Below are 19,715 nucleotides of genomic sequence, written 5' to 3' on the forward strand. Positions count from 1 at the left end.
GTCTTCGGGTCAAGTCCAGATGATGACGGTGGAGGGCCGCGGACTCACTCTCAACATTCGAGATATGGCCAGAAAACAGCAGTTCATAATGTGGAGTCACAAACGTGACTCGTAGTGAACGCTGGTGACTGCACAATGAAATCATCTGCAACACAGAGCTGTTTCCTGTTTTAATTCGCAATGAGGAGCGCCCATCGCCGTCTGGGAATCTTGGTTTTGTTCCCATTGTGCTTACTTGATATCACAGTAATTGTGATGCGAGATATTCCAGAAATAGTATTCGTCTCACGTTGTAGCGTCAATTAGCTTATTATGTTAATATGACTCACCAATACTATGTTTTGTGTAATGAAATGTCATTCCACTCAAATAATAATTTCAAATTATTGATTTCTGCATTTGAATAGCAACAATACAAAATTTGGGGCATTTGTCAATCCACTTCTGGATGAAGGCTTTCCCACGCCATGCCAGTCATGGGGGTTGTTTGACCATACTTCACTACTCATCAGTGCGGGTTGGTGTGGGGTCCCACGACTTCTTTTGATATCACTTGCCACTCATGTGAGCCATGGCCAGGAATCAAACTCGTTTCCCCAGCTACATTGCAGTGCACGAATCTCCGATTAGCACAGTTGGCTACATACGGTGCAAAAGAAGCTCAACATACATAGAACACCACTCCCAATATTAAATACTCTATGCAAAAAAATATGCAAAATAAAAACGTGATGAATAGTAATCTGCATTTACATATATATGTTAAACACCAGAGTATTTGTAGAGATTTGCATGCATTTTTTTATTTAGGCAAACTTTAGTCAATAATTGTTAGAATCGGTAACAAAATAACTTTTCAGAAAATCTTACGCTAAATTTTTAAACAATATACTGTACAACCTGGGTATGAATTTAAATTCACAAAATCTTATAAGCTGCCAAAAATTTAAAGGTACACTAAAATAACTATGGACACAACAATCTCCAAATATTGTGTAGTCTCCAGCCCTTATTATCCACCATATCTCTGGCGTATGAAGAAGGGCCGATGCCCAAGACGTCGCGATTATATTTTTGTATTATTAGGCCGTGCTGTTGAGTGTTTTGAGTTTTTAAAAAGTATTTATTGTGTTTGTGCACCAGTGGCAACGCAGCATCACGACATTGTCCCAGCAATGTTGCTCTTCGTTGTTGTTCAGCCACCAACAATATGCATCCTGAACCATGTGAGAACATCCCCTTGTTTACCTGTATAGTGGCTAGGACGCTGTTATTTCAACTTAACAACAATAAACACAGTGAGGCAGCCGCTTTGGTCTACCACCGACAAGTACTGCAGAGCAAGTTGATAATCTGGTCACCAATGACTGCACCAAAAATATTGATGTAAAAAAATCAGCAATTTACCTAAATTTGAGCTGTGAATGAAAAATAATATCGTTTTGATTGTCGTATGGTAATCTCATAGCAGGGTGTATGGAAAATGTATACCCCTGCTGTGAAAACATATTTTCTTCTTTTTTATGGCCGATATAGATGCATAGCAACATTCAGGTGGTAAAGCTAGGTAACCTCGTCAGGAGCAGTGGAGTGTATGACTTTTATGTCTCCTTCATATTTGTGGATTTGGAATTGCATCGTAATATGTTGTATGGTCTGTTCTGGATGGCAACAGGCACACACTGGAGAGCTTTAAATTTTCCATTCGTGCATTAGGTATCCGCATCTGCCACGATTTGTGCGAATGCGGTTTCGGGTGGACATGTGAGCTTTGTGGAAGTTCAAAACCAGTGATATTCTGCGTTGGGTCTTTCACAAGGTGTCTGTGAGTTCTTCCGAACCCCATTCAGCTTTCCAAGCTTCGTCAGGATATGAATTCGTATTGTTTCAGGTTAAGGGCATGGGTCCAAAAGACCTTGTCTGACTTCAAGTGATGGACGAGGGACGTTAGTGAGGTCCTGATGAATGGGAAGGCGACTGTTTTCCTCAATTTGCAAGACTTCCCGGAGGCTTTCAGCATCACGGCAGATGGCTGGGGGAGAGACGTGTGACAGCACGGGCAGCCATGGTGTTGGGTTCGACTTGAGAGCTCCAGTGACAGGCCGCATTGCAGTGTTCAGTTGGACATCAACAAGTCTAGCGGAACTACTTCTGGTCCACACTGGTGCACAGTACTCGGCTACAGGGTACACACGGGACATCGTTGATGTCTATAGTGCTGGTGCTGATGCTGCCCAGCTTGTGCTTGCCAGTTTCTGGACCAGGTTTAGCCTTGTTTTCGTCTCGGCGGCTACATTTTTCAGGTGGTCGTGGAAGGTTAGCATATGGTCCAGCTTCACTCCGAGAAAGGTTGGAGTGGGGCTGACTCGATACGCAGTGCGCACTGCTCTGTGAGATTTCCCTCTTGAGTCATTCTTCCATGACATGATGCAGATAATACAATTGGAATACATTGGGGGGAAATTATACAAATTAAATAGCGAAACATTTTTTAAAAGGGAGACAAAACTGATTTGAAGAATAACAAATCCATTAGCCTCCTATCACACGAATATAATGTGTTCATGTAGACCATAGGAAAACAAATAAGAACATATTATGAGACTAACCAACCACACCTGCAAGCTGTATTTAGAAAAGGTTTTCGTACCATGGACCACAAATATTCAATCAACTAAATTCTATAAGAGAAAAAAAACAATTGAATATCAAATGCCATTATGCCTAGCTGGATGAGACTGGTGACGGGAATGACAGCCAGAGGAGACATGCCCAAGAAGACAACTGTTATAGAGAACGAGCGATGAGATCAGCCGATGTGCAGGGCAAGATGGATTATAGGTCTACAAGATGATGAGCGATGGTTCTGATGTGGGGAGGCCTTCATCCAGCAGTGCATATCTCAAGGCTAACAATGATTATGACCAGGAAAAGTCGAATTGAAGGAGCATGCAGGCTAACTGGACTGCATTTTATTACAGGATTTATACTGTGGGTAACATTTAAGGTATAAAATGGCTCAGCACAAGCATCTGCAATTCTGCATTCTGAAAATTCCGTACCATATGCATGTACAGCAACATAATATTGTTAAACATATCAGAATTTCATAAAAAAATCGAAAATTAAAGTTGCATATCCTGCTCATTTAAGTTCAAATATATTGGCAAAAGCGAGGCATTTTGTTCCCGTACATGTGCACAGTGATGTAACTGACATTGGACTCAATAACAGAAAAAAACCATCTCTGCTCAGCTCACAAAGGGGATGGTGATGGAAAGGAGAGTCTAAAGCAGTGAGCAGGCCTGTTATCAGCTCCCGTGTGTGGAAGGCATGAATGTTTGAGTGATGGCGAAAGGCAGCGCTATTCTCACACTCCATGTGCACCATACTATTGGAATGGTGAATTGCGGTGATTGATTTATGGCTGAGTGCATACCAATATTTTCAGAGCACTTATTGTGAACATCTGGAGTGGGGCATGAGAATTACAGTTTATATATGAACATCTTTTTGTGTGAAATGGCAATACAGCACGTTCACTTTAAGCCGACTGGCTTTCTCAGTACCCCATTACATTTCTATTGTACTTCAATGTTGGGTCTAAAGGGAATAAAACTGCTTGTGTAAAAGGGGCTCTTTCGGCACCATGGTGCTCTTTTAAAGAGATTACAGGTGACATTTTCATGAATAATAACACAATAGACTAGGACGGACTATGCATTATTTGCCTCGGGAGATTTAGCTGCTGTTTTGTAACTCCCAAAATAATATATTACTCATGCATAGGAATACGATACAGTATTTCACGTTGTGGTCATGTATTAGCTGCTTTAATAATTGAATTTAGAGAAAATTACCCAGACTACTACAGCACTTAAAAAATACACCTTGTCCAGCTTGCACAAAACATGAATTTGTATGTCAATTAAATCCTGACCATCACAATGGGAACCGGTGAATTCGTTGTTAAAATCAAATAAAAAATTGTTGCCGTTATTTTTCTGTATTGAAATTCCTCATTCTGCGCCCGTTCCCTTGTATGCCACGTTCTTGAATGTCGTGACGGTGTTCTTGTACAGCGGGTTTTGTCCCTGGGAGTACAGACAATAATATGTTAGTTGTTTTAAAAAACAGCACATATAACGAGAGTTTGTTCAGCATTTGTTAGACTCTAATCTCAAAGGATTTCTTCAAAATGAAAACAAAAAACAAGAAGTTAATATATAAAAAAACTATTGCACATAGAAGTGCTGTTTTACACAATTGTGGAATTGTATTGTAGAGGCAGTATGATTATGATTTAATAATGATAATTATAAGAAGTATGAATAAAATAAGAATAGGTTATACCATTTCTGGCAATAAAACAGGTGTTAAGATGTTCAAACACCAAATAGAAACATTTTGCAAGGAATCAAGTCTGCATTAGCCACACATACTTGTGGTGAAAATGCAAACAAACATGCTTTGAACGTTTATGCATTGTCTTTTAAACTGATTGGCCGACACCGCCTTCTTTAGGGCATAGTCCCACCAGTCAGTTTAACACAAAGACGTTCACGGTCAATATTATTCTTACTAAAGGTTTTTGGGTTAGATCTCGTAAGTATAAATATGTTGTAACCCTCTCCAACCCGACAGTCAGTAAGATTTGTCACGTAAACAACGCGCCGATTACTTACTACTTCAGCACACCGGTGTGTTGGAGAGCAAATCCACACCATTTACAATTTGAATACGATGTTTCGCTGGTAATTACACCCAGCATCATCGGGCAATTTGCCAGAATAGTGAAGCAATCCACCTGCTTCCGGTCTTAAATAGAGCAAGACCACGTTATTATTGAACCCATCAGGTGCAGAGATCAAAGGCGGGGGGGGGGTATTGTAATTATATAATAGATTAGTAATCAGTTATTTAGTATATGTTGCCTCTATAAGGAATTGTAGCTGTAAGATGTATTACTTAATAATACTCGCCTCCGATGTTCGCTGTAGCTGGGAATCAAACTCAGGTCACCAGGTTAATATGGCGGTGCACGAACCACTACACCACTGCCGCACACCCTCAATATAGTCGTTTCAATGGTGTAAAAAATGTGTTCAAAAAGTTAAATGTTTGCAACATTTAGATTTGTGTGGCAGATTTGTGTGGAATTCACGATAAAACTAGTTATGGTCCTGATAAGTCTCATCATAATAACAGAGCACAGTTTGCAAATTTAGCAAAATCAGCCATTTAATAAATGTTGTTGGCGAGGGCGACTTGAGGGAGCCGCACGACTCGAGGGCACAGGCGACACGTACCGAGTCCCAGCGCGCGTGCAGCTTCTCCTCCTCGAAGCGCGCAAACTCGCGACGGTCGTGCATGCTGATGAGCAACTTCCAGATAAGCAGCATGGCCAGCCCGATCAGCAGGATGCCGGCGGTCACCCCCAGAATAACCGCCAGCATGTTGGGCCCCGCGGGACACACTACGCAGAGGCAATGCACATGGCGATCATACCACACCTCCGATTAGCACGGTTGGCTACGTACGGTGTGAAAGAAGTTCAACATACATACTAACTGGAGAAGAATATTTGTCTCGCAGTGCCAGACTGGGGGGAGAACTGCATGCAACTGAACAAAAGCTCAGGACTCTTAATTCACCCCTAAGTCTTCCAGATTTCCCAGGACAAGTATCACAACTATGAACTCTGGGAAAACGAATTCACCGGGACTGATGAAGTGCATTGGATGACGAACGTTTCCTGTGACTTTTCTGCGGGGAACAAGGTCAAATTGGCATGGAGTGATTTGGACATTTTCTATCAAGTTAGACCTCGAAATGTAATAGGGGTTATCATCTATTATTACTTTTACATTGTTTTTACCATTCTTTCAAACGTAATAAACACCGTTTATGTACAAAAGTGACGGTACAGTAATCTCACATGCCAATAATTCCTTGGCATGCGAGCATATGGTAGGGAGTACATTTTATTCGGTAATGTATATAAAGATCCAAGAGCTTCTCCAGTGTGTCTAAACGTTGGAACTATTGGATCAATAATCATGTCTCTGTATTGTATGATGTTTATAGCATCATCAAAATCATCAGCCATGATGCTGGTTGAAGGCCTCCCTCCTCAAATCTCATGGTCCTGCAACGTAACAGATATTTATGTTACTAAATATGATTTCATACCCAAGTGAAATCATGCATCAACATCATGTCTGCATCCAGATTCCATGAAGAGAATGTATTGTGTTGTTGAACAGTCGGTTAACGTAAGTGCTTTTGAGACTAGTTTTTATTTACCAAGCCTAAAGAAGAACAGGGTCTATCAGTGTATATTTCCTGCTATGATACATGGATCAGAAAAGGAGATTGAACAAAAAAAAACTGTACAAAAGCTGACAATAACACAAAAATCATAGATGGGCATACTGGGAGACACACTGATGAGAGACCAAATGTAAGATCGAGGGTTCATATTGACCGTAAAGAAAAGGCAGGAGGAACTGAGGAAGACACGTCACTGAAGGGATGATGGCTGGTGCTCAAGAGTATTGACGTAGTGTTATGAAAAAGAGGGAACACATCCGCGATGACATCTACCGTGGAGATGGAGCAATGACATCGGCTCATGTGCAGGTTGCATTGCAAGACTGCGAGAGATGGCAATGGCTTGGGAACACCATAATCCAGCAGTATGATGATCATGGCCGATGATAATGATGGACTATTTTAAGTTTATACTGTGGTAAATTGTAAATAAGTGGTGACTTTTCTGATAATGTAATTGTGCCAGGAAGTGTGGCATTTTTATACTCCGTATATTTCCGTCTTGCTGTACCTAAATGGTTTAAGACAGCAATGGATGACTTTCCAAAGGTGTCTTCCATGTAGGTGAATTGTACGTCGCAGTCATTTTCATCCTTGTAGCTGCACGATATAGCTGAACTGTCGTTGCCTGTAAACGAAACCAACAACATAATCCAGTTAAAGGATAGTATTGAAATTAACATGGCCAAGCAGTATTCCGCCGAAAGACTGGTTGAAGTATCAAGTGTGCACGCTCTCAAAACTGTCTGCTGACAGAGCCAGTAGACTATCGCTATCATACCCAGAGTGTCGACTGACGTGATGGGAATCTTGCAGAATTTGAAGCAGTCCGTCTCATTTGCATACTTTCCAACTTTGTAGATCTTGCACTCCACACATGGCCTGCCAAAGCAAAGGTAGAAGATATCAACAAGTAGCAGGATTATTGTAAACATTTTCTTGAACCCCATGAAGTCTGTTTCCTAACCGTGGCAAAGCAACATAACACAAAATAAAAGGGAAAAATTACGTATTAAGGAGATTAATCAATAAACTAATCAACTTCAGTGTGGTGATCATTTAAATGTTTTTTTACTGACTGCATCTGCAGTGCATAGAAAAAAGCCAAATTGCTTTATTCTGACACCTGCAGTATCACCATTGTAATTCTGTAGCGCTATCAGCGTTTGTGTTCATTTCAACGGGGTGGCACAGTTGACAGCCGCGATTGTGCGGTGGACGCAGTGCCTCTTTCGTGACCCTCGGCATCGGGGGTCGACACCCGCGGCACCGACAGCTGTGGGCCTCTCACCCGTGGCTCGCGCCCGTACCTGCGGGTCGTGCACACGTCGGTGCAGGTGAGGCAGCGCTCGCACGTGTCGCCCGAGCTGCCGGCCGTGGTGCACACGCAGCGTCCGCACGTACAGTCGCCGCGTCCGCTGCACAGGAGCCCGTCCGACGACTCGCACGTGTCCATGCGCGTCGTGCAGTTGCAGAGGTCGCCCGACCAGTCCACGTGGCAGCGGCACTCACCACAGTTGCAGTCCCCATGGCCTGGAGGATGATGGCACCACGTAGGGTATTCGCGTTTGTACTGTATCGCACGTTCATCGACATGATGTCCGACGTTTTGTTCCACGTGCTGGGACTTTTATCAGTAGAGAAGCATAAAACATCATGCCGAACAACAGGTGGTACAGCATGCGGTACAGCATGTGGTACAGCATGCGGTACAGCCTCAAAAACACATCAGAGAGTTGGCTGGACACTACTACCGGTCATACGCTTAAGGAATTGACCAAACGTCCGAAGTAGGACCATCCTAAAAAAGAGTCTTAAAATTAGGATTAACTGCACGTGTGGTAAATGTTATGTTGGGCAAACAGGACAAATGATCAGCACGAGACTTAACATCAGAGAAATATTAAATTCTCCCAAATACAACTGTCAGCAGTAGCAGAACACGTGTGCCAACAAGGACACTCAATTGATTTTGATAATGTTGAAGTTTTGTGCAAAACTAGCTACTACTGGTCAAGAATAATTAGATAATCTATCGAAATTTAAAGAAATCAAAATAACTTTAACCGTTCGGATAGCTACCGTCTTAGTGCTGCGTGAAAGCGAATAATCAAATAATACATTATTTAAATGCATGCCTACAAAGGGCAGCGTACTTCAATAGGGATCACCTTTGGTAGGGCTATTTTAATAAAAACAATAGACTGGAAGGACAAGTTCAAAGGGCTCGCATAATGCACACGCATAATGTACTTGCCTCAGTAATCCCCCCCCCCCCCCCACATTGTGCAAGAGCGCAGAAGTGTGGTCACCACATCTACGCCTCTATATAAGGAACGAAACAGGTGGACTTCTCCACAAACCTGGCTGTCGCCTGATGAAGCTAGTTGTAATTACGGGCGAAACGTCGTACTCAGTTTATAAATGTTGTGGCTTGGCTCTCCAACACACCGGTGTGCTGTACTAGTGATAAATTGGCACGTTCTGTTTACGTGACAAGCCTTACGAGTTGGCTTTGTCGGGTGGTGGCGGGTTTCAACGACACATTTATATATTTACGCGATCTAACCCATAAACCTCTATTATAGATGATATTGGTCGTGAAAGCTTACGTGTTAAACTCACCTACACAATGTCTGTGAAACTTACCACACAGCTTACCATTGCCAATATTTCTATAGTGTATTGGGTAATCATAGAAATTAAATACTTTTGGAAAAAAATGTTGTTAAGTGCATACAATCTTAACGATTTGTTGCTAATCAGCGTGATTATAGTATATGGGAGTGTCCCCTTGTCTGGTCAAATTTCCCGACGAAAAAAGAGGCTCCTTTCATGGGATGGCTTGCTCGCTTGTATTCTTATGCTGGAGCTTGTTTTCTCTATTTACGGCTCAGCCCTGTGTTGTGCAGCATTTCTCCTCCATTTGCTTCTGTAAACGTCGCTGATGCACTCTCTCTAAAGTCCACCTATTCATTGAACATATCGCCTTCGTCTATTTTCCTCTTTCCAAACACACCGTTCTTACTTTAATGGACACTTTAAACAAAACTATTTTGAATTGAAATGTTTTGTTGATGGACTTTTAACACTAAGCGTACATTTTCGAATATTTAATGCTTCGTTTGGCAGCTGCATGGTTCACGAGGGCTATATTCCGGGTGTCGGCCTCTATTTTCTGGCCAGATTATAGTTATTCAGTGAGGATAGCTTATCAAGTGAATAATAGCGTTGCATAACTATTGTTTTACTCAATACTGTAAAAAATAAATCATCATATACTCATTCAGATTGAGAGATTGATATGAATGGATTATGTTACATATTTTTTTTCCAAGTACATATTATTATTTTACTATGGTTTTCTACGGATTTAGAAAATTGGGAATTTTGATATTATTTCTATATCCAGATGTGGACAACATTTAATGAGTAATATTTTAACAAATCAGTAATACTCAGGAAAGAGAGTAAGACTAAGGAATGCTTTAGGAGGTGAATTCTTCCTGCCGTCATAAAACTGTGCCTTTAGTGGCTTGCGAGCATTGTACACTCTCACATGCCTGAAATTGTCACGCACGTATGTATTTTACACCCCACCTTGAAGCTCATATCTGCATGTCGAATGTGATACGTAATTGAGTTTTGTCCTGGTTCAAGACTGAAACTCGCTGTGCTTGCACAACATAAAGCAGCATTATTTTTATGGATTACCTCCACAAAGCTGATCTCGGTGGCGTCCGCAAGAGAAACTGTCGCATTCGCACTGCTTGCCGTAAATCTTCCCGTACTCGCTCGCGTAGCAAACGCAAACGCCGCACACGCATTCTCCACGGCCTCCGCACACGGGCTGGTTTGGCAGCAAGGGGCCACACGAGAGGAGGCCGCTGTCACCCCCGGTTGCGTTCACGCTGCCACCGCTCGAGCCGTCCACGGGCCCTTCTGCGCTGCACTCGCACGTGGAACCCAAGCGGCCCTCCTGGCAGAGGCACACGCCGCACTCGGACTTCCCTTGCTCATTGCACTCCGTGCTGTTGGACGTCGCGCTTTTCTCACACGCGCAGCCGCAGCTCAGCAGCACGCGAACTTCCAGAGCATCCTTGAAACCCACGGGCTTTATCTTCAGCGTCCTCTCCACCGGCTGCGACGGGCATCCGCGTGCCTCCACTGTGATATCGAAGCTCACCTTCGGTCAGCAACACGCGGGACAAAATGCGACCGTTGTGGCAGAATATTTAAAGCTGACATCCTGAATATTGACCTGTTTTACAAATCAATATCGTGCAATTTGAATGTATAAATCATCTAAGTGCGACTGCATCTCAAGTTTCTGAATCAGAGGAGGAGGGGATGTTTACATCACGACTGCTTGGGAGCAGCAGGGGGTGGTGGAGGTGGTCATGATGTTACATACTGTTGCTTGAGTTTTATGTTTATTATTACATATACAACACCAAATTCACAATTACCTGTACACTTTAACGGATATATATAGGATGCATTTAGCAATGGCCTCTTGTGTGGAGTGGAGAGTCGGGAGGGCAACGAGATTAATGATATTTTATTTGGAGCTCACAATCTACACTCATTTTGGTGACCCAGGTCAGCCTCGCAAATGAAATTTTCAGAAAATTGGCAATGGACTGTTTCAAATGAACATTCATTTTTTTCACGATTTATCAAATACATTCAAATACTTTTCCAGAATATGATTAAAATTTCAGATGGGAATATAGAAATGCAACTGTATGTATCAGCATATCACTGCCAGCAGAGACACCTTATTAATACACAGAAAGGGGCCAATTTGTCACGCAGTGGAGAAGGCAATGCAGTATTGCTATCCTGGTAAATATGGAAAGTTGGGCCAACATTTGCAACTACGTGCCAAATTTGGCTCAAAGTCGCCTGTTTATTGGGATTGTACCGTGTCCCCCACGTTGAGGTCAGTGCACTTCTTCTGTCCCGGCTGGGGGTTTCCATCCTGGCAGATGGCGGAGAAGGAGACCGACAGCTCCTCTGGTTGATCCCACACCTCTAGCTCCACCTTGGAGCGCAGGCTCTGGCAAGGGAACACTTGTCTCATCAGCAAGCATCACGCGCTTGGAGAAAAATTGTAGATCACTTTGCATTGAAAACTTGCATGCGTGATACCTGGAACACATACTTTGTACGAACTGACGATCAGCTGAATGATGTTGTTGGAGTTGGCTGTCAAAACCTCCACCGTTGTTCCTGGGATCAAGTCAGTGTAGTTCTGTTGGGTAAGAAAGTCATTAGTATGTTGATAATGTTACGTAATGGCATGCATATGTAAGTTTTATATTTACATGTCGTGTACTGTGGATGTATACCATGGTGGGAGTAATAGCCAATGTAATTAATAATGTAACTCTAGTGGCATGGAAACTCACCGTGTAAATCTCTTTAAATTCCTTGGTCACGGCAAAAATCAGGTTGATGTTGTTCTCTGACAGCTTCTCACTAACCAAGGCAATTGATGGGTAATCCTGTGGACATTAAATATAATTTGTTAAGGCAGCCTCCAGGGAAAATGTAAATATGTTAGACTATATTAACATTACATACAAGCATCTCCATTATTGTTACATCCAAATGAGAAGATTTGATCACCGTCTATACAATTGCTTGCACCCGAAAGGAAAAGTGAATGATGTTTTCTGCTTTTAATACAAGTAATATCAGTGTAACAATGCTTAGTGACTACCCAATGCATATACAATGCACAGCATGCATTTATATTTCAATTCAAATTCATAACTAGCAATAAAATAAATCTTCTAAGTGCATGACAAAAGGCAATAATTATATTTTAGCCATGGAGATAGGAGGCACTAAAGGAAATCATAAGCATGAATGAAACATTAATAATAATAATAGCTGACAATATTATCTCTAAGCGAAAACCTGTCTTTAATTAAGCGTGGCTGTTTATTGTAACGAAAGGACACATTCCCCAAGATAGTGTTCTGCTAAAGAAATAGGCATGCAATGGATGCAGTGCACAACACTCCAAATATTTCCGTTGACGCTCGCCTTCGGTTATATTTACTCGCAACACTGACCATAGAGTCTGTCATTACGTAGACATTGCTCGAGTCCAGATGGCAGAGTCCATCGCTGGGCTGGACGATTCCAGCCAGCCGACCGTCCAGAGCGAAGTGGGAATGGTCATCCGTGGTGAACACCAGCAGGTGGGAGGCCTCCCTCCGCCAGCCGATTTGTTCCTGTCATGGCGAAGAACATAACCGTATGCGCAGCAGCTTGAAAAAGTGGCAAACTGCAAGACTTTCTTAGTTGGCTATCCGATGTGGCTGTTGGTTATTTGATGTGTTTTCGGGCTGTTACCGCATGTTGTTCGGCGTCATGTCTGACATTTTACTGAAGAAGCTCCCAGAATGTGAAGGGGAACGTTGGAAATCTTGACAAACAACACGCAATAAAAAACTGGAAACATGCCGGATAGGTGTGTAGCACAACCGCAAAAACCTACGCAGTTGTATGGAAAATGATTGTCTGCATTGCACCATGCTCTCAAGTCCTTGGGACGCCCACATCACAAAAGCCTTTAGATCCCAAGGCCAATAACGTCACCTTAATAATACTGCTGCTGAAACAATTTAGAAGCCGCCTTCAAACTCTAAAGGTTTGAAATACAGCCCACCAAAAACTCAATCACGTAATTCATAATCGCGTGTAAATAACTTGAATAATGAGTGGAACTTCACCGAAGACATTTATTAAAGTACAATTATGTCACATTTTGCTGTCTGACATCAAAAGCATTGTGTTATTCCGAACCGATGGCAGTCATGGGCAAACTGCTGGCATCCCTCACCTTGCAGACCGTAGCCTGCAAAATGGCATCCATGCCACCCTCCGGGGCATCCCTGTTGGGGGACACCTCCTGCTTCTGCACCTCCTCGTTAAACTTGTTGACTTCGTTGGTGAGTGGGAGCACATGGTGGTACCCATATGTCGATGGGCAGCTGAAGGGTGGCTTGGTGCGGCTGTAAAAGAGTGCACAGCTCTCATTTCTGTGTGGGAGTCTGATACCATTAGGCGTGCACCATCACAAACGTGGAAAAATACTGAAACACAACACTGCAAGAAAATGTAAACATAGCAATTGAAGGATAATAATAATAAACGAAAGTAGCATAACGTTAATTCAAGTGTGGTTAAATTTCGATTTAAAGCTTTCGTGACTGCAGCGATTCATCTTCTTGGTTCTTTCGGTAAAGTCACGTAGAATGGAAATGATAAAATAATATTTTTTTTTACATATTATTATATTATAGTTTATTATTTTATTATTTAATTTAATTATGTTTTATTTTTATTATTTTATTATTTTGTTTCCATTCTACGTGACTTTACCGAAAGAACCAAGAAGATCAAGTGTGGTTGCTATGCTATGCTTTAAAATTGGCTCAAACCTAAGAGGTATATGTTTCAGATAACTCTAAGGTGTGGAATTCCCGGACCGCATATGAGAGTCATTGCTTAGTCACTGTGCTTCAACGGATATTGACGTGAGTATTAAACGGATGTTTGTGGTCGGTAAGAGTAGAGCAGTAGTCTGCTTGTATGCAATGAGGTCAGAAATCAGACACGTCGTGGGTCACAGTGACATGGTTGTGTGTCATCAGTCGCTCTCTTAAGTGTGAACGGCGAGCGGCCTGTTCTCGCAACAAAAATGAGCAAAGTACAAGTGACATGCAGTTTATTATCGAGAACGCATCACCAAAACACGTCGTCCATGAACTAAAATTTAAAGTATAGTACCGAATGGTTTACTGCGAGGGTGCAATGATGCAGACCTGTTAATTTCCGATGATTGTTCAAGCTTATGATGCATGCCCTGAATCACGTGCATAAGAATCGATGTTCTTAAATTCACGTGTTGCATGTAACGGCTTCACGTGATCACCGGAGCAACTAAAGGCTGTGAAAATTACCACAATGCGTTGTGACCCTGATTGGTAACGATCAAACGGCCCTGGCGGCATGTGTGGGATGTGGGTGTGAACCATTACAGTATTACACCAATTGACACAGCGCTCAATAAACAACGTGTGAATTCAACACTTACAATTGGCAGGGGTTTTTGGCGTACTCGGGGTCTGTGAACATTTGGACAAAGGGTGACACAGGCTTGTCGATGAAGGAGCCGAAGCCCAAGCGGAAGTTACTCGTCAGCTTGGCCATTTCTCGAGAGAGGTCGGTGCCCAGGTTGCGGATGGTGTCCAGGTCATCGCGCATCGACATGGAGAGGTCCATGAGGTAGTAGAGGTCCACTGGGTAGTCCTCCACCTGACGAACTTTGAGTTGGAATTTGGCTGGAGCGCCTGCTCGGACATAGGGCACGGATTCAATTGCACAACAGAGTCGTCGTCGGCGCATTACCACGCACACGTTTTTTTTTATTAAAAAAAAGGTTGCTTTTGCTACATCTAATCTGGTAATATAAACATGTTAATCTACCAGTCACGAGCAAAACTACATGAACTTTTGAAGTGACCACATTATAAAAGAGTGTTTACATCTACGAGTCTCACTGTTTTATCTGTTTTATCTGCCCTGTCTTCCTGTTTCGAAGAATGACTAATGCCTGAAATGTTTTATGACTACTGTATATATATTTCTTTCGGCCTTTTGGGTTTAAGGCGATGTTAATGACCCAAAGTGTCGGGATGTTGCTCAGTCTGTATGTATACGTGCAGACACATTCTCAATCCTCATGAATGCATTTGGGTACCATAAACAAGTTAGAGATGTCACAAGGCAGGGTTAGGACTCGTGTACAAGATAAGGCTTCTCACCTGTCATCATGGTGAGGGTAATTTTCTGTGGCGTGAGCTGCGTGATTTGCTTGGCTGAACCTGATCCCGTGTCGCTGAGTGGATTGCTCTGCTCCACACGCACGTGGCTAGAGGACTTCTCCAAGGACTCCCGTGGGCATCCGTTCTCCACCAGGTTGGCCAGCAGGTCGCACCGCGAGTTCCCACTCGGGTACTCCTGGGGACCAGATATCGTTGGACAAAAATGCCCCGCATCAAAGTTGACAGCAAAACCGTGCAACAAGGGGTGTAATTTCAGCTAGAGCTGTCTGGGGCCGAGCTCCAGAAAACATTTCCTTGGTGACGGAGGGTGGGGGTGGAAGAGAGGTCAGGGAATGGGGGTTGGTGGCCAAGGAAAAGATTTAATGACAAATGAAGCCCTGCGGGCCACCAAGAATTGTAGTATGGGACTTGCTTGAGATACAGTTGGGTTTAAATGCTATAATCGTCATCAATTATGATCTATTGGTCTATCCACTCTTGAATGATATCTCCTCCCCTAGTCGTCATCATCTCTCTTGTTCTTGTGTTGCAACAATCCATCTAGCACCTGCACACGAGCTCATCTCATCACTCTATCTCTTTGGGGTCCATCCTTTGGTGGCCTTGACCACGGTCCTCCTTCCCTTCTAGAAAAATGTCCTGCTCAAGCCCACTTACTTTACTTAACACGTATGAAGTCTATAACTTTTGTACGTTCTCTAATGTGTTGCGCTTACCGTCTCTCCATGTAATATATACAGTATGTTCAGTACGCTACGTTGTTTAAAAAACTCCATGACAAAATAATCATGTGTAATTTTGGAGAATATAATGAACACAATTTATATTCAGACAATATGCCTCCTTCACATATCAGTCACTCTACTTGTGCAGTTCAAAGACGTGTACTATGATGGGGTGAGGGTAAATGTTGTGATGGGGTGAGGGTGAATGTGGTGATTGGACAATCTGGGGTTACAGATCATGGCAAACCCTTATGGCCCAACTGGCCATTGCAAACTTCAATTTTCCTCTTTCACCTAAATAACTTGCATGTCTGTTCGTATCTTGAACTTTTTTCGCACCGTAGTAGGGGGAAGGACAACAAACTAAACACAAAACTAAGTTCTAAAGAAATACATTTTCAATCTAGATTTAAAAGGGCATCAGCTCCAGTCGCTTCCTCATATCGGACGGAAGAACTTGGTGATGAGACCTCCTCAGAACCTTCTTTTTCCATGATGAGCTGTACACTCGGAGACAATTTATATTTTGGTCCTCATGGTAAAAAGGACGGAGCCATTTTCTCCCCGTAGTTTTGGACAGTGGTGGTATGAAAGTTGTATTGTTACCAGACCATCTTGAATGCGATCATATTTGCCTACGCATTTTAGTAGGGTGCCGAATGGAGAAATTGACTACACATTTTCCAGCCCCATTCCTCTTTGCGGTGATGTTTTTCCACACCGAAACTCGTCCACACAATGATAGCATTGTATTAAGACTTGATGGTACGCGGAGAAGCAAAACGAACGCACGTGCACACACGTACCTTCATTGCACACCATGCACAGTCCGGATGCAGCAGGAGGCATTCTCGACACAGGTGCGCGTGGCCACTGATGCAGACATTGTTCGAGCCTTGCAGCAGCACCACCATTGCAGATGTAAAGCAAACACAACCAGGTTATCCGCCACGAAAACAAAGATTACTCCCTTGATTTGAAGCTTTCGTGACTGCAAGAATCCATACTCTTTGGTTCTTTCGGTAAAGTCACGTAGGTAGAAAAATTAAACAAAATAAAAATAAATTTCGATTTAAAGCTTTCGTGACTGCAGGGATTCATCTTCTTGGTTATTTCGGTAAAGTCACGTAGAAGGGAAATAATAAAATAATAAAAATAAAACATTAAAATAATTCTCACGACGTTTCGGCCACAACGCAAGCAGCCGTCCTCAGGTGAAGAACAGGTCTGTCGGAAAGACAGCGTCCGACAGACCTGTTCTTCACCTGAGGACGGCTGCTTGCGTTGTGGCCGAAACGTCGTTAGAATTATTTTATTATGTTTTATGTTTACTATTTTATTATTTCCCTTCTACGTGACTTTACCGAAAGAACCAAGAATAAAAATAAAAATAATATATCACGACGTTAGATCGCAACACAAGCGGTCGTCCTCAGGCGGAAAAGAAAATTTAAAGAAAAGTAATCCGTGTAGTTCCACTGCTGGATTATTATATCCGCCTGAGGACGACCGCTTGTGTTGCGATCGAAACGTCGTGATATTTAATTATTATTTTGTTTTATTTTTCTACCTTACGTGACTTTACCGAAAGAATCAAAGAGTGAAGATGACTCCGTATTTGGCAGTGCGTACAATGTGTGTGGAATTTTGGCTATAGAATTACACATTTTTTCAGAGAGAGAGATATATAATCGTATCACAATGGCCCCCTTGTTAACTTTATGAATGGCATAATAACATATCTCAGGTAATAAGAATTAAAAGTAGTTGCTTGCTGTCAATCGTGGTGGCCACTGATAAGTGTTTCTCTCACAAAATCACAAAAAGTACTGCTGCGTTTGCAACCACATCATGGAAGGACGACACCTACTGTACTTTTCCCTCCGCTTGGCCAAAATACCAGGTACATTCTTGTCATGCATGATGAACAAAACGGTTTTAGATTCTTCAGCTACTTGTGGGGTTTTTTGTGTGTGTCACAGCTCTCAGGCAGCAGACAGGGCATCCACCGCTCGTCACACAACCAACAACATTCAGTCCCTATAACAGAATCAGTGCTGTCGTTTCAGGTGACTTTCCTTTGCATCTCTTCCACACCGTTGGGCCAACAAATTGAACGGACGCAACTTAAATGAGCGATCGCAAACACCCGCACGTCTGCCGTGGGTCATGCGGCGACGGTGGAGTGCGGCTCGCGATCTCAAAATTAGCGAATTCAACTCCTGTTCTGGGATGCGTCTCAAATCCTTCGCTTCTTTTCTTCCCCCACACTGTGTGGTACGTCAACAGTGCCTGCCCCTGTAGGCAGCAGACGCCAAAAGAATGTGGAATTCCACCACTGGGTCAGGGGGCTGTAATTAAGTCCCTGCCTTTTACTGCCTTACACGAACCTGCGAAGGGCAAGCACGGATTTACAAACCTGTCCCAGTGCCGACTGCGCAGAGAAGCAGCAACGCAGCGAGGGCCACTTTGCAAGCGCTCCACCTGTCAGCTGGCTCCATGGACTCCTTGACGAAGGCTCCGTCGATACGCAACAAATCCAGGCGATGATACCACCACCACCACCACCTTCGTTGGCAGCAAGCAGGCGAATGCCGCACCCAATTGGAGGAGAAATAAAACCAAAAAATTCAACCGAACTTTTGGGCGTGCGTGAGACCACTCCTCGCGGGCTTTGGGCTTTCGTAACGTTATGTTGCCGCTGCCTTTTTCTGGAGACACAGATGCGGGGTGCAAGGAGAGGTCTGTGATGATCGCTGCTCCCTCGTCCTTCCTCTCTGCCCCCCCCCCCATGCCTCTCTGCGATGGGGGGGGGGGGTCACGCCCATGCCCTTCAGCTGTGAAGCCACGATAACTGGTCGGGCGGGTCAGACAAAGTTGGGCAAAAGGCTGTGGTTAAAGCCCTTTTTTTCGGGTGGGGGAGGTTGCTCAGGAATGTTTTTTAGCGGAGCATTACAACGGTCAATTTAACGCGTAGGCTTTCGCGACCCACGCGATTCACAATAAAGGTGTTTGGATTAGATCGCGTTAAATATAAATGTGTCGTGACCCTCCACCACCCGACGCAGCCAGTAAACAAAACGTGGTGCCAATGAGTTACTACTTCGATTTGCCAGAATTCTGGCAATTCTTCCGGTGATGCTGGGTGTAATTACCAGCGAAACGTCGTGCTCAAATTGTAAATGTTATGGATTTACTATCCAATACACCGGTGGGCTGAAGTAGTAACTAATTGGCACCACGTTTTGTTTATGTGACAAACCTTACTAGCTGTGTCGGGTGGTGGAGGGTTACGACACATTTATACTTACGCAATCTAACCCAAACACACGTTCAAATCTAGAATTACAACTCCGTTGGATTCACGCGAGCCTCAAGTCAGGGATTCTCTGTTTCCCTTGGAACTTGCGATGTTTGTGGAGGATCATCGTCGTTACCAGTGCTCGGAGGAGAACCAAGAGTCCACTGTTGCCGTACGCGTTGTGCCATTTAAACAAATAGAGGGTGCTTCAAAGAAATGTTAACATACATTTGTTATCATGTTACACTGTACATTTGTTGTCATGTTACACGGTAACATGATAACAAATGTATGTTAATAGCTTCGAAAAGTCAAAGAGTCTCCACTTGTTCGCCATCATTGTCAACACACGCCTGGAATCTTCTCCAAGTGGTCTCCAGAGCCCGGAGGCACATTTCTTGTGGTATTGTTGCAAATAATTTTGAAGCACCCTGTACAATCGACTCACGATGCCATAATTTCCAAGGTGGGAATTTAATTACAATTACG

The 19,715-nt window shown here is 43.2% G+C and overlaps 1 protein-coding gene across 1 annotated transcript; it reads right to left on the reverse strand.

Annotated features, from left to right (window-relative positions):
- Window positions 1–787: 787 nt before the first annotated feature.
- On the reverse strand, window positions 788–18,700 carry LOC133345976 (integrin beta-3-like). The gene is made up of 15 exons (XM_061557175.1): window positions 18,345–18,700; window positions 16,732–16,820; window positions 15,180–15,375; window positions 14,450–14,705; window positions 13,193–13,364; window positions 12,420–12,581; window positions 11,748–11,843; window positions 11,501–11,590; window positions 11,261–11,395; window positions 10,048–10,519; window positions 7,644–7,866; window positions 7,115–7,215; window positions 6,845–6,961; window positions 5,310–5,476; window positions 788–4,094 (listed from the first exon to the last, which is right to left on the reverse strand). Exons 1-15 carry the CDS (start codon window positions 18,424–18,426, stop codon window positions 4,020–4,022), a joined length of 2,433 nt encoding a protein of 810 aa, XP_061413159.1. The 5' UTR covers window positions 18,427–18,700; the 3' UTR covers window positions 788–4,019.
- Between the last annotated feature and the right edge of the window lie 1,015 nt (window positions 18,701–19,715).

Source organism: Lethenteron reissneri, chromosome 23, assembly GCF_015708825.2.
Source record: "Lethenteron reissneri isolate LAM-NWPU_2019-01 chromosome 23, ASM1570882v1, whole genome shotgun sequence".
NCBI lineage: Eukaryota > Metazoa > Chordata > Hyperoartia > Petromyzontiformes > Petromyzontidae > Lethenteron > Lethenteron reissneri.

Coding starts and splice junctions, on each gene's coding strand:
- LOC133345976 (XM_061557175.1), bottom strand. CDS start 18,426: ATGGAGCCAGCTGACAGGTGGAGCGCTTGCAAAGTGGCCCTCGCTGCG. Junction 12,582..13,192: donor TGCAGGCTACGGTCTGCAAG/GTGAGGGATGCC, acceptor TCGCCATGACAG/GAACAAATCGGCTGGCGGAG. Junction 7,216..7,643: donor GACGTGTGCACGACCCGCAG/GTACGGGCGCGA, acceptor TTGCTTTGGCAG/GCCATGTGTGGAGTGCAAGA.